The 21,562-nt window shown below is 49.7% G+C and overlaps 1 protein-coding gene across 1 annotated transcript; it reads right to left on the reverse strand.

The window, feature by feature from the left end:
* Positions 1 to 1,320: 1,320 nt before the first annotated feature.
* HAUS5 (HAUS augmin like complex subunit 5) lies at positions 1,321 to 10,487 on the reverse strand. The gene is made up of 19 exons (XM_082676693.1): positions 10,362 to 10,487; positions 9,554 to 9,616; positions 9,429 to 9,461; positions 9,272 to 9,296; positions 8,574 to 8,679; positions 8,335 to 8,494; positions 7,163 to 7,232; positions 6,989 to 7,071; positions 6,430 to 6,487; positions 6,158 to 6,282; positions 5,890 to 5,971; positions 5,658 to 5,788; positions 5,266 to 5,428; positions 4,969 to 5,049; positions 4,722 to 4,867; positions 4,350 to 4,461; positions 4,140 to 4,272; positions 2,749 to 2,881; positions 1,321 to 2,581 (listed from the first exon to the last, which is right to left on the reverse strand). The coding sequence occupies exons 1-19, from the start codon at positions 10,457 to 10,459 to the stop codon at positions 2,464 to 2,466; spliced, it is 1,920 nt and encodes a 639-aa protein (XP_082532819.1). The 5' UTR covers positions 10,460 to 10,487; the 3' UTR covers positions 1,321 to 2,463.
* Between the last annotated feature and the right edge of the window lie 11,075 nt (positions 10,488 to 21,562).

Here is a 21,562-nt window from a genome sequence, read left to right on the forward strand (position 1 = left end):
GCAGGCTCAGTAGTTGTGGCACACGGGCTTAGTTGCTCCGCGGCATATGGAATCTTCCTGGACCAGGGCTCGAACCCATGTCCCCCACATTGGCAGGCGGATTCTTAACCACTGCACCACCAGGGAAGTCCAATAAATGCTTATAGAGTTTTTCTGGAGATGATCCCACAGATATTCCATATTGCACATCCACTGATGTATCAGAGTGCTGTTTCCCATAGCCTTACCAACAGAGGGAGCTGCCAAAATTACAGGTTTCCTTTTTCCCAGTCTGGTAGGTGAGAAATGTATCAAAGTGGGGTTTTAATTTGCTTTTCTCTTAGAGAGTTTGAGCATATTTTCTGAGAACTGTCCATTCATATATTTTACCCATTTTTCCATGGACTTGGAATTTTTCTTTTCCACTTTGACACTACACACACACACACACACACTTTTATGTTATAAACTGCGAACATTTTCCCCCAATTTGTCATTTCTTCTTAGTTTTTTTTTTTTTTTTTTTTTTTGCGGTACACGGGCCTCTCACTGTTGTGGCCTCTCCCGTTGTGGAGCACAGGCTCCGGACGCGCAGGCTCAGCGGCCATGGCTTACGGGCCCAGCTGCTCCGTGGCATGTGGGATCTTCCTGGACCGGGGCACGAACCCGGGTCCCCTGCATCGGTAGGCGGACTCTCAACCCCTGTGCCACCAGGGAAGCCCTGCTTTTTTTTTTTAAACCAAGTAAAAGTTTCTTTTATTTTTTTTGTCAGTACTTCTCCTTACTGCATCTGGATTTCAAATCATATTTTGGAAAGTTTGTCCAACTTCTAGTTTATAGAGGAATTCACCTACATGGAGCTCACATTTTGTTTGAGGACAATAAAAGATAAAGTAAAACAGTATGTTAGAAGATGTGCTATGGAGAAATATTGAGCAAGGATGGGGGTAAGGACCCTCTTGTTCAGTAGGGGGGTGGCTCGGAGCTGAGATGAAAAGGAGGGGGGACACTAAGGTGGTACATAGGAAGGCAAATGTGTAAAGACTGGGAAAGAGTAGCCAGGGATAGGAGAACTGGGAGAGTGAGGGTGCTCTGGAGGCCAAGAGAGGAGTTATGGGAAGGGAGGTGGAAAATCAGGTTTAAAATCTCAAAGATGTCAAATATCCCTAATTTGTAAACTAACTGCAACCCCAATAAAACCCCCATCTATGTTTGTATTTCTTCTGGGACCAGGCAAATTGGGTATAAAGTTCACTTCATTTGGGAGAAAAACCTAGCAAGAGACAGGGACACATTGAAAAATAAGAGCAAGACGGCAATCAGCCATTTCAGGTACTAAGACGTATTACACAGCCTTTATAATTAAAACACTGTGGGGATGGCACACAAGCGTCAGACAGACAGTGGACTTGGAGAGAACACAGATGCAGCCAAATTAACCGTGGAAACTTAGTGTATGAAAAGGTGGCATCTCAAGTCACCTAAAACTACTTTATAAAGTTTAGGGATGTAAAGTTTTACTTTATAAGTTGAAGATAATTCACAGCGAAATGCTACAATCTAATCAGTACAGCTAGATTAGTTCTGAAAAATCTATACACCTGTTTAACCCCACCACCTTCAATGTACAACATATTCCCAACTCGAGAAAGTTTGTCTCCTCCTTGGTTGATCCCTGCCACCCAGCCCTCCTTCAGAGGCAATCACTGCTCTGAATGAGAATTTTAATAAATGATAGTGAGATATATTTAAAATAAAATTGAATCCATTTAGATAAATTCCAAATGGCTCAGAGATTTAAAATTTACATTTACAAAAGAAATTGTATAAAACTAGAAGGCAATGTCATCTCTTAAACCCTCCCCTCTTCCAGCAGATGCACTGCCTCCTCAGCCCTCACACCAACACATCTGAACGCAGGGCCTTTGCATGTGCTGTAGTCTTCCCCTCTGCAAGCCTTCCTCAGATACCCATGTACTTCCTTCTCTCTCTACCTTTACAGAGTGTCACCTTTGCTGTGTAGCCCTCTATTTAAAAATCACACCACTACAACCGCTTTTTCTCCACAGCAGTTCTTCCACATACTAAATATTTTGCTTACTTATTTTGTCAGTGGTCTGTTCTCCTGTCCTAGAATGACAACTCCCTGAAGGCTGGGACTTCTGTCCATTTTTTTAGTGCTGGATCCTCAGTATTTAGAGCAGGTGCTTGATTACTTTTTGTTGAGGGTAGAAGTGACGAGGAGAGTTTCAGGTAGGGTGGGGCACACAGTACCCCATTCTCTTGGCTTTAGTGGGATGATAGGACAGTGGCAAGGCAACTGAGAGGAAAAACAGAAGAGCCTGTGAAGGGGGACGGCAGGTGTGGGTAGAGACAATGGGCTGGCGCATCCAGGCAATGCTTTCTTCCGAAAGTCTTATTAAGGGAAGTGAAGTGTTGGGGTGAACGAATGCGAAGCTCTGGGCTTCTCTTTGAGCCACGTCTTCATCTGCACAGCTGCTGCAGGGCGCCTTGGGCCTGGATCCAGCGCAGCTGCCACTGGGGCAGGGACAGGCCTTGGCAGAGCTCCCCGGAGAGGGCGGCTTGTCCTGGCTGCTCCCACCTGGAGAAGGGGATGGCATGAGAGGGAAGGCCTGACCTCCAGACCTTCTCTGGCCTCCGCTCAGCACCATGCTCTGCTTGTCATCAGCCCCCCACCCCCACCCCCGCCCGGTCTAAGTTCTGCCTGTTCCACCAGTCAGCCCCCACCTCATCGTGCCCCCCTCTCACCAGTCCCCCACAACTCCCTGCAGCTCGGGGATTCGCTTCAGTGCTTGTTTCAGCAGGTTCTCCAGGCGCTTCAGAGCCTGCCCCAGGTTCTCTTTCTGCTCCTTTTCCTGGGATGCCCAGATCTGCAGCAGCTCTGCAGGTTAGAAACCCGGGGGGCAGCAATGAATCCTCTGGCTCCCTGGTGCCTTGCAGCCATTGGGTCACCAAGTCTCCAATCATCTAGCCTTCACCTGAGCATCTCTCCTAATCCTCTCTCTCCTCCCAGGTCCTCTTACCATGTGCAAGCCCACCATACCTGAGGCGTCATTCTGAATGCCTTCCTCCTTCCCCCTGATGGTCCCTCGATCTCCATGGCCCAACCCTCAGTGTCCTCCCTGCTTCCTTACTTGTCCCCCAGCCTTCCTCCTTGGGCCCAAACCTCAGTCTCTTATCGGTCCATCCTTCACATGGCAGCCAGAGTGATCTCACAGCCTAAACCTGATCCTTTCCCTCTCCTGCTTGGAACCCTGCAAGGCTCCCCAGAGCCCCAAGACAGAGCCCAGGCTCTCAGCCTAGTACTTGAGGGGTGCATCATGTGACCTCTGCTTACTACTCCTAAGCAAAACCTCACCTGTCTCCCAGGGCCCACTGGAGACACCATCTTTCCTCCTGGACAGCTCTCACCTCTTTCCCCATTAAGCTCTCAGCGCCAGCACATGGCACATACCCAGCGAGTGCTTGCTGAGTGAATCCAGGAATAAATGACTTTTCTGAGTTTCAGCTTCCTCTCTGTAAACTGGGGTCTTATGCTCCCTTCCCTTATGGTAAGGACTGGAAGACACTGTGCATGTGCAGATAACAGTGACTAGAATCACACCAGAGACAGAGTGCTTACTGCAGCCAGGCACGGCTCAATACCCTGTTTGGGTCACCTGACTGAATCTTTCCAACAACTCTGTAAGGTATTATGATTATGCTTATTCCACTGAGGAGGAAGCTGAGGCACAGGGAGATCACGCAGCAAGGAAGAGGTGGCGCTGAGAAGAGAATCCAGGTAGTTTAACTACACAGCCCACTTTCTAACTACTCAAGTATACTACTGTTTGGTGATGGATGAGTATTTGGCAATTCAATGAGCAGTGCTGCCTCATGGTTAGGAGCACAGACCCATGTTAGATGGCCTGGACTCAAATCCCAGCTTGGCTGTCTGGGCAGCTACCAAGCCTTCTGCTTCGCAGTTCTCTCCTCTGTAAAACGGAGAGAACCCCTGGGCTGCTGTGCAGATGAAACTAGTGAGCATGCTCAAAGCACTCAGCACACTGTATAAGCAGTGGGTGTTTGTGATTTCTCCTGGACGCTGACGGTCCTGGGAAGGGGCTGGGATGCTGGATAAGGAAGCAGGGCAGGCCTACCCCGGGTGGATGGTCCTGGCGGCAGGCTGGTCTTCATGTGGAGCAGATACCAGCATCGGAGACTTCGCTGGTCCTGGAGGAACAGAAGGTCCTGGCGAAGAGAGGCAGCCTTCGGAAGGAGCAGCTCCGGAGCCTGGAGGAAGGGGGAAGGACAGTCACCTGGGGTGGGGGTAGAGGTGGGAAGACGGGTCCTAAGGGACACGCACTCACCTTCCCTGCGGGCAGCCCCAATGTGTGGCTCAATACTATGAGGCTGGAGCCTCTTGGGGATGCAGGATGCAGCTGGTGGATGGATGGCAGGACCGTAGGGAGGGGCTGCAACCTGTGGGGGAAAATCCAGGTTGGGTGGGGCACTGAGAGGGAGGCTTGGGTTCCAGAGGCTCTGGGGGCTGGGAGCTGGACTCAGGAGGCCCAGGAACTTGGAGGTGGGTCTGAGGACTAGGATTCCAGCATGGGGCTGAGGACCTGAAGGTGAGGTCTGGCAGCTCGGGAACACTGGGAGGACTGGAATTGATTTTGTGGAGTGGGCCCAAGGAGCAACAGTCATCCATGGCAGGGGACATGGTGATGGCCCAGTCTCACCCTCCAGGGCTGTGCCGCAGCAGGGTGCCCAGCAGAAGATGCGGCAGATGCTGGGCTCCCTCCTCTAGACACCGAAGCAGCTCCTGGCTCTGTGGTGCCAGCATCTCAGATGTGGGGACCACTTTTTGCCGAACCAAAGCTAGCACCTGTGGGGAAGGAAAGGGATGGGAAGGGCAATGTGAGGCCGCTTAGCCCCCTCCCTAGGAAACCCAGCCCTACCCAGAATTTGCCCCAACTCCCATCTCACCTCCCCAGGGCTCCGGCACAGGCTCGTCTTGCTGGCTGAGTTGCCCTTGATGAGCAGGCGGACCTGTTCCTGTGTCTCCTCCTAGGCAACAGAGAGGTCACGGAGATGGGCTGCTTTTCCTTGTCACCTTCCAGCCTCTGCCCTTGCTCACCCCTTTGCACAGGTCCTGATTCCTCTTGGGAGTCTCACCCTGGCCCCCTCCCCTCACCAGGAGGCCCAGTTCTGGATCTTAAGGGTCCCGCCTCACTCCAGCCCTCCACCAGGCCCTGCCACTTCTCCCGGAGTCCCGCCTCTCACCACCAGTTGGCGCCAGTGCAAGATCCTCTGCTGTTTGGCCTGTAGCTCCTGGAGCAGAAGCTGCCGCTGCCCAGCAGCCTCCTCCAGCTCCTGGCTCATGGCACGCAGGGCCTTGAGTTCTGCCCACAGGGCAGAGCTCCGGAGCCCCAGCACCAATGCCTGCCTGGGGCACGAGTAGAAAAGAGCAAAGGAGAAGGAAGGTGACTAAGACTCACCACAGAGGAGGGAGATCAGATCTGCAAGGATGCACAAGGAGCCATAGCACAGGGAGACAAACCAGAAGAGCAAGCAGGGATGCAGAAACAGGAGCCACAGGTGCAGAAAAAGTCCAATAACCTGAAACCTCTGGGAGAGAGATGGCCTAGAGGCCTCTGCCCATGGAGACCCCTCACCTCTCGCTGGATCCCACAGTACATCTCTCCATCTGCTCCATCAGGCCTTGGAGGTGCCGGGTCAGGATTTGATGGTCCTCCAGGAGGGGGCCCCGCTGGGTGACCAGCGCAGCCACAGACTGCCAGCCCTCCTGGAGCGAGGCACAGAGTCAGGGTGGGCATGGTCCCTGGGGTTGGGGGCTGGGGGAGGGGATCGAGTGGGTTGGGAAGGGGATGGAGTCCTGGGGGTCACCTGGATGAGATGCACCATGGACGGCAGGGCCTGGCTAGAGTTGGGCTGGTCTGGGGCCTGGGAGCCGAGAGTAGGGGCCGAGCTGCAGAGAGAGGAGACCTGTCCCCTTGCCTGGGCCCTTGGGGGTAACCAATGTCAGCCCACCTGCCAGATTGGTTACTGGGTTTCAGTTCCACCCCCATCAGCAGGTCACCCTGCCTGGTCCTGACCTGTCCCAATTTACTCAGCCCACTGCCCTGCTCTGACTGTGGGAGCATCCACGCCACACCTGGCTATCTCTGTATCTTGGAGCTCATCCACGGTGCACAGGGACTGGATCTCTGCCTCCCGCTCTGCAGCCAGATGCTCCAAGGCAGCCAGGATGTGGCCCGGAGGGTGGTTTGTCAGCAGTGTCTGGTGAGGAGAGGAGTGAGGTCAGGGCAGGATGGAGGAGGGCTACGAGCTGGGACCCATGGAGAAGGGGAAGGATCACGAGTTAGGTCCTGGCACCCTGAGGTTTACATGGGGCAGAGGGTGTGTCCTTTTTGAGAGCCCCCTCACCTCCACTGAGCTAAGCCACTGCTGGTAGGAAGTTCCAAAGAGATCATCTCGAGGGGTTCTGTGGAGTTGGGGAAGGGGACAGAGAATGTTACAGAACACATCAACTCACCCTCTAATGATCACCACCACCCTATAGGGTAGGGGTTGTCATTGTCCCCATTTTAAGGACTGGAAACCAGGCTCTTTCTCTACACCTGTCAGACTTGAGTTCCCCACTTAATATCAACTCGCTGGTCTTGGGCCCCTTCACGTGTGCTGTTTACCTGGAACACCCTCTCAACCTTTTACCCTCCTCACCAGAGAACCCGTCCTGTCTCCTTAGCTGGGTAAGGCATTTCATTTGGGTTCCCTGCGCCTCTCAGGCCTCCCCACCCTCTGACAGCCCCAACTACCTGGGTTGTCACTGTCTATGATCGTCTGTTTCCCTCTTTTCCCAGCCTGGGAGCCCTATCAGGGCAGGGCCTGGGCTAACAGAGCCCGGAGGCCCAATGTCTGTAACAAGTGACTACCCCCAAAGCCCAGGTTCTTTGCAGGGTCTTGGGGGTTGAGGGATACTCACGGAATGCTGCCTCCCTTGGCCCGAGGCATCAGGAGCTTCTGCAGGAACTGGGTCCGGAGGCTGCAGGCTGTTCGGACATCACCCTGTGAAGAAGGGAGTGTAGCATGAGGAGGGCCCAAAGGTCCACCGAATCCCAGGCTTCCCACCTTTTCCCCCATGGCCCAGGACTCTTACCAGGACCACAGGCTCCAGGCTCAGGGCTGCTGATGTCAAGGGTCCAAAGTTTATATCCACTTTGGCCTTCCTGGAGAGAGGAGTGCAGTTGGGGCTGAGGTTCCTGGGAGGAGGGAGCTGGCAGCACAGATGTCTGTGTCCCCTCTCGCTGCCAGCAAAGCTAGCCTTGATCTCAGAGGCCAACCCCAAATTAGACCACTGTCATCTCCTGGCTAGATGACTGCATTAACCTCCTCATCGGTCTCCCTGCTCTTGCCCACTGCAGTCTGCTCTCTACCCAGTAGTCAATGATCCTATTAAAACCTCATACAGATCATGTCATTGTTTTGCTCAAAACCCTTGAAAACAATGTGATGTGGCCCCACTACACTCAGAAAAGCAACAATGGGTATTAGAACTCTTCTAAGCACTCCGCGTGATTTGACTCACTCAATTATCATACCTACCCTATAAAGTAGGTATTAATATTATCCCCATTCTATAGTACTTAGAAACTGAGGCACAAAGAAGTTAAATACTTTGCCCAAAGTCACACAGCTGTAAGTGGCTGAGCCAGGCCATGAATCCAGCCTGAGAATAAAATTCCAATGCCTCCATGGCGCTCTGTCCACCTCTCCAACCTACCACCTCACGCTCTCCCTCTTGCCTACGAAACTTAAGCTGAACTGGCCTCTTGGCTGTTCTTCCCACATGCCAAGCTCAGGGCTCTGCTTCTGCTGTTCCTCTCCATGGAAATTCCTCCCCCAACTCAAATGTTACCTCCTCAAAGAGGCCTTCTCTGACCATCATACCTAGGGCAGGATGTCCCTCTCCCTTTCTATCATATCACCTTTTCTTCATAGCGCTCATCTCTACCTATGATTACAGGGTCTGTCTCCTAGTTTACCACCTGTCTCCTCTGCATCACAGTGTGAGGTCCATGAGGGCAGGACTGTCCCGTTTACCGTTTTTTCCCCCGCACCGGTGTTCTAGATATATAGCTGGCACTATTCTAGGCACTGGAAATACAGGTGGCTGAGATGACAAAACTTCCTGGCCTCATGGATGTTATATCTTAAGGAGTGGAGCTCAGAATTCTGGAACCCAAGAAGCGTTCAGGGCAGAGCACTGGGTCTTTAAGAATGTGTCTACCCAGCCTGGTGAGGGCTGCTCCCTGGACACCTGAGGCTTACCGCTCTATGTCCTGCAAATGCTTGAGCTGATTCTGCAGCTGCTGCATGGGACCTTGGAGCACACGCTGCTGTCTTTGCATGGCCCCAGCTTGGGCCCGGAGGAGGAGAGCACGACGCTGGGTGTCTTGCACGCTCTGTAGGGCCTGCTCCATGGCCATGTCTGTGAGAGGAACAGGGGCGGCCATCAGTACTTTCCTTAACCTTGTTCTGCTGCCCATCTGTCCAGCCCCATGGGTCACCCTGAGCCTCAGTCTCTCGCTCCAACAGCTCCAGGCTCTGGTCTAACTCCAGGATCTCTGCCCGCAGGTGGGCAACAGCGGCTTCCAGCTTCAACTTCCGACGGGCCTGGTGGAATCAGGTACAGGGTCAGATGCATGGCCTGGCTGGGGCTCGGCCTGGCCTGACTGCCCTGTGTGGAGCAGCAGTCTCTTACCTGCCCAGTTAGGTGGCAGAGGGTTTTCCCTAGGCAGTTTCGGTGCCTGAACTTCTAGGACCAGAGGAGCACTATGGTACTATCCTGTCCCCCTCCTTCCTCCTGGGATTGCCTCATCTAGCCTCCCACCCTGTTTCTTGTCTCTGTCCCAGTCGTCATCTCCCCACTGAGCCCCACACCTGGGAGTCCTGAGGTCTCCTGGAAGTCTCCCCCGCCCCAGATGTCACCTGGGCACCATGCACACATTGGGTCCCATATTGGTCTCAGTATCTCTCCCAAACCAGTCTCTTTTCCCAACCTCACCAGCTTTGATGCCCCATATCCATGTCCCCCCAACCACAGCTCATACCTTCTCCCCCTAGACTGTAAGCCCTGTGAGTACAGGGATCAGGGCTGTTTTGTGACACAGTGACCCTAGCATCACCCAGCACAAGGCTGGGGCTAGAGCAGGTCTACAAGTCCTCTTTTTGGATGAAAGAAAATCTTGCAGCACGTGCTTCTCACCTCTGGACTGTCCTGGTGGCCATACCTGAGGAAGTGAGGCCAGAGTTAGGGGATGACAGGGACTTCCAGGGGGAGACGGGACGCTGAGGCTGTGGGTGGGGACATGGCTTGAGGGGGCTGGGGAAGACAGGAGGGGACAGCTTTGAGGACCAGTTACCAGAGCAGGTTTCCCCGGATCTTCTTGACATTCCTATAGTGGAGAGGTAGGAAGAAGGGGAGTTACTGTAGGACTCGCCTAGGTCCCCTCCCCTGCCACAGCTTCCCTCATGCAGCCAGGCTCACCTCTGGCTGTGCACATGCCGCAAGACGTAGGCCCAGATATCGGCCCCCTGGCCCAGACACAGCCTGTGGGAAAAGTATGTAAGGGGATGCCTGGGACGTCACACAGGGTGGAGGATGTTCATTCACAGGGTGGTGGGGGGTAAGGTCTTTACTAGGGAATTCTCACCTCTTGGGGGAGGGAGGGTCCATACTTTTGGGGGTAAGGTATTCCCTCCTGGGGAGTTCTCAGTCACTGAGAGGGTGGGCTTCTCACTAGGTGTAGGGGTATTCTCATTCCATGGTGGAGTGCTCCCTTTCTCCTGGGAGAGGGTTATCTCCAGTCACTTCCAGAGGTGGGGGTGAGGGCTATACTGCCTGGAAGGGCTCTCTCATTATCAGCTGTGGGTCATCACTCCTATACATTCAATCTTCAGTGGGGTGATCTTTGCTGACTCCAGAGGGTCCTCACTGGCTGGGCTGGGGTGTGTGGTGGGTGATGAAGTGCTGCAGGGACAGCCTTACTCTGGAGATCCAATTTCCCCACCGGGAGGGGGCATTCATTACTAACTCACTGGTGCAAGGGACCTCACTCTGGGCGGCCTCACAGGATGGGCGCGGGAGTGTTGGAGTCACCGCCAGGACGTCCTCACACAGTTCAGGATTCTCTGCCTGGATTTGCTACTCGGGGGGCGGGGGCGCCCTCAAGGGTTATTCTCACTCGGGCAGAGGGGGATGGGGAGGGCGGCGCGTCTTAGATGAAGATGTGGTTCTCACTCCCCGGGACTCTATCTCCAGGGTGGGGAGTCGTCACTCCTAGAGAGGTCCTCACCTGCGCAGCGTCGACTCCGGGGCCCGGGCGGCCACGGGCGCCTCCATCTCTTCCGCCGCCCAGCAGCCCAGTTCCCGCGCTTGCTGCGCTAACTCCATGACAGCGCCTCAGCCACCGCCTCCCGCCCCTTCTTCAAGTGTGGCTTCCGCCTCTGACGTCACGAGTGCGCCGGAAGTGACGCCATCGATCGCCAGACAGGCAGGGGCTTTCCGGCTCTGCAAGATGTCAGAGCCGATCTACGTTTCTCATGTTTGAGGGTCCGGTCCCTTTGAGTGGAGATGAAAGGGGCGTGGAGAAACGGTGGGGGCCCGCTAGCCTTCTGCGTCCTCCTTCCTACTACCATCTGTTCCCTAAGAGACAAAAGGTCCCCAATGCCTCCCTTCATTTTCTTGACAAAATGGGACTTTCATCCCAGAAGGATGAGAATCAGGCGAGGAGATGCCAAATTTACTGCTTTTTGGTTTCAGAAACAGGGTGTCAGGTCTGAGTGAGGGATAGAGGGCAGATGGCATGACCCTAATATCTCTCTGGCATGCTTTCTTCTAGGTATTCGTTCGTCCTTACCATTCTGTAACATTCGTGAGCTGACCCTGTGCTGGGGACACCCCGGTGGCTGAGACAGCCCCAGTCTCAGCTACTCGAGCCCCAGTCTCAGCTACTCGAGCCCCAGCTACTGGAGCTACCAGTTCAGTGAGGGACACAGACGCATCACCAGGTAGGGATGGTAGAACATAAGCAGCAGGGGTGGGTCAATTTGGGACACAAGGAATGTGAGAGGTCTATGGAGTGCCCCAGAAAGCACTGGATACTAGGGGTGGAGTTCTGGAGAGCCCACTCAATCTCAGACATGGCCCTGAGAAATGGCAACATTCAGGGACTTTTCATTCAATATGATTCATCACTGTCCTCAGTGTCCAGTACAGAGCCTGACGCTCTAAATAGTTGTTGAAGAAACAAATGGCAGGAAAGGTGGTGGGGGTGAGACTAAAGCTGGGAACGCTGGGAGGAGGATGGAGCAGGATGAAGGGAGGAAGGGGTTGAGGACAGTGCTGGACCACTGTAGGGCTGTGGAGAAGAGAGGAGACTGAGTGGATGGGTCATGTGAGGTTGACTGGCTGTTGAGGGTTGAGATCCAGGGCTCTAGGCTGGGGATTAGGTGGAACAGACCTTGAAATGGGGAGGTGAGAGAAGGGGCAGCTTTGGGGGAGATGCTGATAACAATGTGAGACTCTGTGGGTGTGAGGACACCCACAGAGGGGACATCCAAGGGTCAGCCGAGCCTCTAGTCCAGGGAAAGGGGGACCATGATGTCACCACTAAATAGCAGATTTCGGGGAGAAGCTGAGTTCAGCTTCAAATTCTTCATAAGGGCTGAGATGCAGAAGAGGGTGCCAGGGGCTGATGTAATCCAGATGGGCTTCCTGGAAGAAAGACTAGCAGCTGCTACTCCACCATCCTGATTTCTCAACTTTCCATTTCTTTCAAGCATCTCCACCCTTCCAACCTTTGTGGGTTGTTTTGCTGTTAAAAAAAAAAGAAAATCAATTAGACAGCATGTTTGCCAAGGGCCTCTGGGACTTTAGAAAGTACTTTAGAAAGTACTGGCTGTTAGAAAGTACTGGGGACTTTTTCAAGGGACTTTAGAAAGTACTGGCTGTTAAAGGAATGAAAAGACAAGTCACAGACTGGGAGAAAGTATTTGCAAAACACATATCTGATTATTGATGAGTATCCAAAATATGCAAAGAACTCTTAAAACTCAACCATAAGAAAATAAATAATCCAATTTAAAAATGGATGAAAGTTATGAACTGGTGTCTCACCAAAGATGATATACAGATAAATGCAAATAAGCATACGAAAAGTTGTTCAACATTATAGGTCCTCAGCGAGCTGCACATTAAAACAATAATGGGTTACCTCTACATACCTATTAGAATGTCTAAAATCCAAGACAATGACAACACCAAATGCTGCTGAGGATGTGGAGCAATAGGAGCTCTCATTCATGGCTGGTGGGAATGCAAAATGATAAAGCCGCTTTGGAAGACAATCTGAAAAGGCCATATGCTGTATGATTGCAACTGTGTGGCATTGTGGAAAAGGCAAAACTATAGAGATCAGTAAAAAGATGGTAGTGGCCAGTGGGTGGGGGGTAAGGAGGAAAAGGTGGAACACAAAGGGTGATTTTTTTAGGAGGGGGAAACTATTTTGTATGATACTGTAATGATGGATATGTCATATTATGCATTTGTAAAAAGCCATAGAACTGTACAACACAGAGTGAGCCCTAACGTAAGGTATGGATTCTGGTTAGGAATAATGTTTCACTCTTGATCATCAATAGTAACAAAGGTACCATCCTCCTGCAAGATGGTAATAATAGGGGAAAATGTGTGTGGAGGGAGGAGACGTAGATGGGAACTTTATTTTTTGTGTGGTTTTTCTCTAAGCATAAGACTTCTCACAAAAAAAAAGTCTATTAAACAAAAGAATTGGCCGAAAGCTGGAATATTGTTTAATGAATATCTATAACCATAAACTAATGGCAGTTAATCAGATGCACCTTGACTCAAGCTATATAATTATGAAAGGATTCTTTATCTGTTTTGGATAAAAAATTAAAGGCAAATAAGGAATAATTGCCAGCAGTTTCCCCTCCAGCTCTAAAAAAAGCCAATAGGGATTATTAGGCACATCCTCTCAAGACACCGAAGAGAGAGCAGAGCTGGTCATGTGACCATCTCCCCAGCAACCACTAACCATCTTCTCCCCACTCTCCTCCAGTCTCTGTGTGGTGGCTTTGTAATGTGTCCACTTGACTAGGTTGAATGAGCTATTTCCTAGAATCACCTTCTGTGTCCAGTTATGATGGGATGGAAGAGATTCTTGGGCAAGATTTGGAGGGGAGAAGTGAAGCAGCTGCCCTTTTGTAGATCACACAGGTTGTCACTGGCTGGCTGCTGGCTCATCATGTTTGCATAGGGCAGCAGCCAGGCCAGCAATTGTTTCACCTTCTCCTGGCTCTTCCTTCAACTTCTCCAACTCCTGGGCCATATGTGTGTTGAGCTCCAGCTTCTTCTGTGGCTGCTCATACCAACAAGGTCAGAGGCAAGCTTGTTCCAGCTTGTCCTAGCTTCCCCCCATTTTACATCTGTCTTCCCTTCCTAACAACAGCCTGCCCTGTGCACTTCGAGTGCCAGCATCTGACACTAAGACAACAATATTAAGGATTGCTTAATGACTCCACCAATTGTATAAAATCAAATCCCTGTTTATCTATCGATTGATCTATCTATCTGATATATCTCCCCTAGTGGTTCAGCCTCTCTGATTGAACCCTGATACAAGGAGGATACTGAGGCCAGGGCATGGAACCAGGGCAGGGGATGATAGGACTGAAGCACTGCAGGGGGCTGGTGGAAGTAGTGATCAGGCTGAACTTATCAGGGAACTTATCCTTAGGTTAAGACCTTTCCAGAGAGGAAAGCAATGTTCTCATTGGGACATTACCTGTCAAGACTCCCTCCCTCTCACATCTGAGCTTTTATTCCTGTTGTGCCCCCCCAACTCAATTACCCTTCTTTCTTATCTTCAAAGGCTACCTCCTCCTCATCCTTTAGATCTTCCTCCCTTTATTTATTTAAAATTTGAATTGTAGGGAATTCCCTGGCTGTCCCGTGGTTAGGACTCCATGCTCTCACTGCCAAGGGCCTGGGTTCAGTCCCTGGTTGGGGAACTGAAATCCCACAAACTGCACAGCACGGCAAGAAAAAAACAAATTGAATTATAATTAACATGCACTATTATGTTAGTTTCAGGTATAATGATTTGATATTATTATACATTATGAAATGATCATTACAATAAGTCCAGTTACTATCTTTCACCATACAAAGTTGTTACGGTATTATTGGCTAGATTCCATATGTTGTACATTACACCCCCATGACTTATTTATTTTATAGCAGGAAGTTTGTATCTCTTAATCCCTTTCACTTATTTCATCTGTTCCCCCACCAGGTCCCACTGGGGACCACCATTTTGTTCTCTGTATCTAAGAATCTGTTTTTGTTTTGTTTTGTTTGTTCATGTGTTTTGTTTGTAAAAATTCCACATAAAAGTGAAATCATAGTGTTTGTTTTTCTCTGATTTATTTCACTTAGCATAATACCCTGCAGGTTAATGCATGTTGCTGCAAATGGTAGGAATTCATTTTTTTTAATAATTTATTTTTGGCTGTGTTGGGTCTTCGTTGCTGCGCATGGGCTATCTCTAGTTGCGGTGAGCAGAGGCTACTCTTTGTTGCAGTACGCGTGCTTCTCATTGTGGTGGCTTCTCTTGTTGCGGAGCACGGGCTGTAGGTGCACGGGCTTCAATAGTTGTGGCCCGCGGGCTCAGTAGTTGTGGCTCGCGGGCTGTAGAGCAGAGGCTCAGTAGTTGTGGCACGTGGGCTTCGTTGCCTTGTGGCATGTGGCATCTTCCCAGAGCAGGGCTTGAACCCATGTCCCCTGCATTGACAGGCGGATTCTTAACCACTGTGCCACCAGGGGAGTCCCTGACCCACTTTTAAAATTGGGTTGTTTGCTTTTTTGATATTGAATTGTATGAGTTCTTTGTATATTTTGGATATCAACCCCATGTTGGTTATATTGTTTTGCAAATATCTTCTTTCATTCAGTAGTTTGCCTTTTTGTTTTTATGGTGGATTCCTTTGTTGTGCAAAGCTTTTTAGTTTGATGTAGTCCCATTTGTTTATTTTTGCTTTTGTTTCCCTTGCCTCAGGAGACATCAAAAATAATATTGCTGACTGATGTCAAGAGTGTACTGTCTATGTTTTCTTCTAGGTGTTTTATGATTTCAGGTCTTACATTTAAGTCTTTAATCCATTTTGAGTTTATTTTTATATATGGTATAAGAAAGTGGTCATTTTCATCCTTTGCATGTAGCTGTACAATTTTTCCATCATTTATCGAAGAGACTGTGTTTTCCCCATTGTATTTTCTTGCCTCCTTTGTTGTAGATTAATTGACCATATGAGGGTGGATTTATTTCTGTGCTCTCTGTTTTGTTCCATTGATATGTGTCTGTTTTTCTACCAGCACCATACTGTTTTTTGTTGTTGTTGTTGTTTTTTTGCGGTACGCAGGCCTCTCACTGTTGTGGCCTCTCCCGTTGCGGAGCACAGGCTCCAGACGCGCAGGCCCAGCAGCCATGGCTCACGGGCCCAGCCCCTCCGCGGCATGCGGGATCCTCCTGGACCAGGGCACGAACCCACGTCCCCTGCATCAGCAGGCGGACTCTCAACCACTGCGCCACCAGGGAAGCTCACCAGTGGAGCTTTAATGGCTATTTAGGGAGACGTGAGAGATTAGAAACTAAAGGAGCTGAATGTGTGCAATTGGGTTTTCCTGCCTGCCAGTTTTCCCCGTAAGATTTTTCTGAATTCTTGCCAAAATGAGTAGCTGGGGTTGGATTAGAAAGTTTGCCTCACTGGAAGGAGAAGCAATAAACATGATAAGCATGTTTATAGAACATGACAATTTGATTCTAAAGCGTGTGGCAGGGGTAGGGATAAGTCAGAAGATTGGGATTGACATATACACACTACTTTATATAAAACAGATAACTAATAAGGACCTACTGTAGAGCACAGGGAACTCTACTCAATATTCTGTAATGGCCTATATGGGAAAAGAGTCTAAAAAAGAGTAGATATATGTATATGTATAACTAACCCACTTTACTGTACACCTGAAACTAACACAACATTGTAAATCAACTATACTCCAATAAAATAAAATAAAACGTATGGGGAAAATCAAAGCCTCTAGAAGAGCTACAACAATCTTGAAGAAGAACATGGTTGGGGGTTTACACTATATAACTTTCAATGCTTACTGTAAGACCTACAGTATGACGGTGTGATATTGGTATAAATATAGACAAAGAGACCAGTGAAGCAAAACAACGAGTGCAGACATAGACTAACATGTACACAGTCACTTGGTTTAAGACAAAGGTGCCAGTTTAATACAATGGGGTCAGGAAAGTCTTGTCAATTAATGCTAATGAAACTGTGTATCAATATAGTGAGAAAATGAATGTTGAATCCTTCCTTACTTCATACCACATCACTTTTTGCATAATATCAACCTACAACTGTGCTGTCCAGGGTGCTAGCTATGAAATTAATTCAGGATGGATCACAGACCTAGATATGAAAGCTAAAACTATAAAACTTCTATGAGAAAACACAAGAGAGTATTTTTTATAACCTTTGGATAGGTAGACAAAGATTTACTAAAGAAGACTCAAAAAAGCCTAAGCATAATATTTAAAATAATTGGACTTTATTAAAATTTAACACTTCTTCTTGTGAAGACACCACTAAGAATGTGAAAAGTTGTCACAAATTGAAAGAAAATATTTGCAAAAAGAGAAAAGCGAGCAGTTCAACATTTTTAATGAACAAAAACATGAACATGCATTTCACAAAATATAATTTCTACATGGCCATAGCACGTGCAGGGTGATTAACATCCTTCGTCGTTAGGGAAATTCAAACCGAAATTAAAAAGACTGTTGTCAACAAATTTTAGCAAGAATGTAGGAATCCATCTGTATTCATTGGTTGCAAGAAGAAAACCAATTCTTTTACAGAACAAGAAGCACAGAGTAGCACTGAGCTGAAACAAATAGACTGCCAGATATTTCTCCAGCAAAGATAGGTTTATTTGGGATCAGCAGAGAATTGCAGTTGGGGTCTGCGACCATGGTGAGCCATGTGCAAGTCCCCGAAATGCAAGGGAAGGGGGACACTTTTAAGTGGGGAAAAGGAAGTTGGGAAGGCTATAGTAAACAAAGAGCTGAGGGCTTTTCATTGACTGAATCCTTGTCAGGAAAGAAGAGGCATCTTTCTTCTTCCTGTTGGGCTCTGCTATTGATTCAGGGCACAGGAGTGCCCCCTTCTGGTCTTCTAGCTCTACTCGATTAAGATTTATTTTTACTAATTTTTACAGTAGGCAGGCAGGCTCCAGGCACAAGTACCTAGCTCTGTTTTCAGCTTTTCTCCTAGTCCTGCCCTTATACCTGGTTTTGTGGTCAAAGAAGACTCTAGATTGTGTAATCTAAGGGAACTTCAGAAGTTGGGTGAGCCCCTGGGGGGAGCATGAGGCGGCACAGCCCTTGAAGTTCACTTTTGCTTGCTGACATGCCACCAAGCAATGGCTCTGGGTAGTGTTGCACAGTAAACCCTTAGTGGTTAGAGGGAGCGATGGTCTCCCTGGGACGTAGCCCACTGGCCAAGAGACACATGACCACCAGCCATGGGATCCACCAGGCAAGAAATACACCAGCCAAGGAACTCTCAGCCATGGAAGGGGGTTCTCATTCTTATTGGCCTGTGTTGGTGATTTCTCTGGTATGAGATAAGGAGCACCGTAGGGCAGTATGATTTCTGCCTACACGACCCCTACACCTTCCAGCTTCCATGCTTGCAGAGACTGAGGAGGGTGACTGCCTAAGATGTGAAGGGCATCGCTGAGTCCATCGTCTTAGGAGATCAACACACACATGCACAGACAGATACAGACACACTCAGGTCCCACGTGGCTTGTTCCTGGCTGAGGCTTCCTGGCTCCTTCTCTCTGCCGAATGCTCTTCCTTTCCATATCCAAATCCCACCGTGTCCAAGGGACCCAGGGGTCAGGGCACTGCCTCATTCTCTGTAAGAATGAAACTGCCAGGCTCTGTCCTCAGGCAAAACAGAAACCTTCTGCCTTCCACTCTCCAGTCTGCTCAGGGCAGCCGGAGCAACCCCACAATCTAAATCAGATTCTCCCCCTCCTTGGCTTAAACCCTCCATGTTCCCATGGCTCTTGGGATCAACCCCAAATCCCTCACCCAGGTGTTCAGGCTCTGCCTTGGTCTGTTCCTCTCCTCTTGCCTCCACACTCTAACCACACTGCCTTTGTTTCTGTTTCTGGATCACACAACTCTCTTTCCCACCTCAGGACCTTTGCACTTGCCATTCCCCCTGCCTGGAACTCTTTCACCCTGATCGTCTCATGGCTAGCCCCTCATCCAGGCTTGGATGTCCTCTCCCCAGACAGGTCTTGCTTGACCTCCTCACTCCCCATTTCACCTCGTGTCACCCTCCTGGGTCCCTATCCCTTATGTCCTAGTTATTCCCCATAGCCCTTGGTCCTCTCTGAAATCATTTAGTTTATTTATTCAGGTTTTCCCTGTACTTCTCCCCATCTACCCCATGGACTGCGAACTCCGGGAGGGCTGTGGCTTTGTCTCTCTTGGTTGCCGCTTGGCCTTCAAGAGCAGAGCACTGCCTGGTGCACTGTAGGCTTCCAATATTTACATGTTAAAAAAAAATTACATACTGCCCTTTGCCTATTAAAGAATCAACCCAGAATGTACTAGCCAGTACTTGAGGCCCACCCACTTCATTCACTGAGTCAATCAGGAGTTCAAATTGGGAACAACAACAAAAGCAAATAGTTGAGACTTACCTGGTGGCGCAGTGGTTAAGAATCTATCTGCCAATGCAGGGCACATGGATTCGAGCCCTGGTCCGGGAAGACCCCACATGCCACGCAGTAACTAAACCCATGCGCTTCAACTACTGAGCCTGCGCTCTAGAGCCCGCGAGCCGCAACTACTGAAGCCCGCGCGCCTAGAGCCCGTGCTCCGCAATAAGAGAAGCCACCGCGATAAGTCCGCCACTGCAACGAAGAGTAGCCCCCCGCTCTCTGCAACTAGAGAAAGCCCGCGCGCAGCAACAAAGACCCAACACAGCTAAAACTAAGTAACTAAATTAATTTTTTTAAAAAGGCAAATAGTTGAAACCCCACACCTTTGTTCATTGAATCAGTCAAGAGGACAGGCAGAGAACAGGGGTGGGGAGGCGTGCCTAAGTAACGCTTCCTTAGTACATTGAACCAAGCAGAATCTGGATCTAAATGCTTGAGGCACCGCCCTCCCAGCATCCTCCGTATCAGGGCAGCCAATCACAATAAAGTGGTAACCAAAAGAGGCCGCGCCGCTGTGACTCAACTCGCCAGGGCAGCCCCAGGACGAGGATGAGTGAGCGGACAGCTGTGGCATTAACTGTGGATGCTGATCGGGAAAGAGTGGGGAGTTTAAGGGAACAGGGAGGGAGTCAGGAGAGGACAGCCAGAGCTAATATGGGATAGACAGGGGGATGATGGGTGTCTGAGTGTCCAGGAGGGAACTGTAGGGTCGCAGGAATGTTTTTTGGGAAAAGGAAGGGATTTGTGTGGGAAGGAGGCTGGAGGTTAGAAAAGAATGGGAAAAGGTTATGGGAGACAAAGAGAAGATTATAGGGGTCCAGGAGAGGGTTACATGGGATAAGGAGGTTCTTGTGGGACAGGGAGAGGGTTAGGAAAGGACCAAGGGGAGGTTATGGAGTCTCAAGAAGGGGTTCTGGGGGAGACAGGAAGGGATTTATATGAAAAAATGGAAGGGTGTATAGAGGCAGGGGAGTGTAGGACAGACAAGTCATAGGAGGGGGTTATGGGGAACAGGGAATTATGGGGGACAGGGAGGTTATGGGAGGATGCATGGGTTATGGGAGGTGTTATGACGGACAGGAAGAGAGTTATAGGATCAGGGAGAGGAATGAAGCAGGACTAGGGCAGAGTTACAGGATGGGGAATATGAGCTATGTTGCCAAATCTTGGCCCCCTATGCATTGATGCCGAATAAAAATACGGAGATAGAGATTTGGAAGATAAGAAGTAGAGAGGCTTTTTATTTTCTTTGTCAGGCAAAGGGAAGACACAGTAGACTAGCACCTCAAGAACTGTCCCACCCCATCCTGGGGAATTACAGAGGGTCTTATAGGTGGAACTCGCAGTCCAGGGTAAGCGATAAGGATCAAAGTGGTGAAGGTCTTGCATTCTTCTTCTTCTTGCAATATTTTAAAACAGTCACTGCTGGCATCAGGCAGCCTGGTAATTGGGTCCGTTCATCCCTGGGTTACTGGCCTGTGACCTCCTTTCTGAAATGTAAACAGGTACAAGGGGTGATTAGCTACAAGAGAATGCAGCGAGAGTAAATTCTGGGTGCAGGGTACAATTCTTATGGAATCAGAGAGTAATTAGCTTTGTTTAGCGTTGTGAAGGACAAGTCTAGCTACAAGTGTGTGTTAGTAGTAACAGCTAAAGAATAACCAAGATTACTTAACTCTTTCAGGCCTGTTTATGCTGTTTCCCCAGCCTGTTCATTGTTGCTTATTTTCCTTGTTTATCAGAAAAGTCTCATTTCTATTTTTGCTGCAACAGGTACAGACAAAGGATTACAGAAGTGACGAGAGGGTTAGAGGGGTGCAGAGAGTAAGTAATCATCTAAAGCAGTGGTTCTCAAAGCCTGGTCCCTAGCCTGCAGTAGCAGCCTCACCTGGGAACTTGTTAGAAATGTACACTCTTGAACCCTGCCCCAGAGCTAAGGAATCAGAAACTCTGGGGATGGGGCTCAGCTTTCCGTTTCAATAAGTCCTCCAGGTGACTCAGTTGTATGCTCAAGTTTTAGCATCCCTGGGCTAAAGTGACCATTTAATTTAACCTCCAAACTGAGCACTTTTTAGACGAAAAGGGGAGCGCTCAATAATTTGGTAGGACCAGGCTTAACTAACTGGATAGCACCCGCAAACCAGGATGGAGCACGTTATTGGAGAGCAGGGATGGGTTTAGGGAGACAGAAGAAACATTCAGCGTTTCTAAGTTACTTGGTGGGTGTTATAGGGCCAGTGGGAGTATTACATGGAGCCATTGTGGTGCCACAGGGTCCGTTTTCCCATAGTGGTGGCCAGGGTCATTGTGGGGCAAGTATTTCCAGCACCCTCCTGTTGGTGGGATTGATCCTGCGAGTCCCCGTTACTCAGCATCTGCTGACCTTTCTTGGTCCCTCTGTACACCCCACCCCCTCTGCTGGAGTCCATGGCTGCTGTGGCTGATGTCCGGGCCACAGAGTTCAAGGTCACTGTGATGCAGCCGGTCTACAAGACAGCCTTCAACATTCCTGTGAAGGACTACACGCTGCTGTCCATTTTTTCAGTTTTCTACTTCTTCCCACTGGGGATACCTGCCAGGGTTCTCCTGCTTGATGGGTGGGGATGAGCCATAGTTCTGCCTCTGCAGAACACCCCCAAGCCTGCCCCCTTTCCC

This window comes from Grampus griseus (assembly GCF_964374135.1).
Source record: "Grampus griseus genome assembly, chromosome: 19".
NCBI classification, from domain to species: domain Eukaryota; kingdom Metazoa; phylum Chordata; class Mammalia; order Artiodactyla; family Delphinidae; genus Grampus; species Grampus griseus.

Excerpts from the sequence above, each read along its gene's own strand:
- HAUS5 (XM_082676693.1), bottom strand. The coding sequence starts at position 10,459 with ATGGAGTTAGCGCAGCAAGCGCGGGAACTGGGCTGCTGGGCGGCGGAA. Across the intron at positions 7,233-8,334 it reads CATTTGCAGGACATAGAGCG|GAAGGCCAAAGTGGATATAA; the intron begins GTAAGCCTCAGG and ends TCCTCTCTCCAG. Across the intron at positions 5,429-5,657 it reads ACTGTGGGATCCAGCGAGAG|GCAGGCATTGGTGCTGGGGC; the intron begins GTGAGGGGTCTC and ends CTCGTGCCCCAG.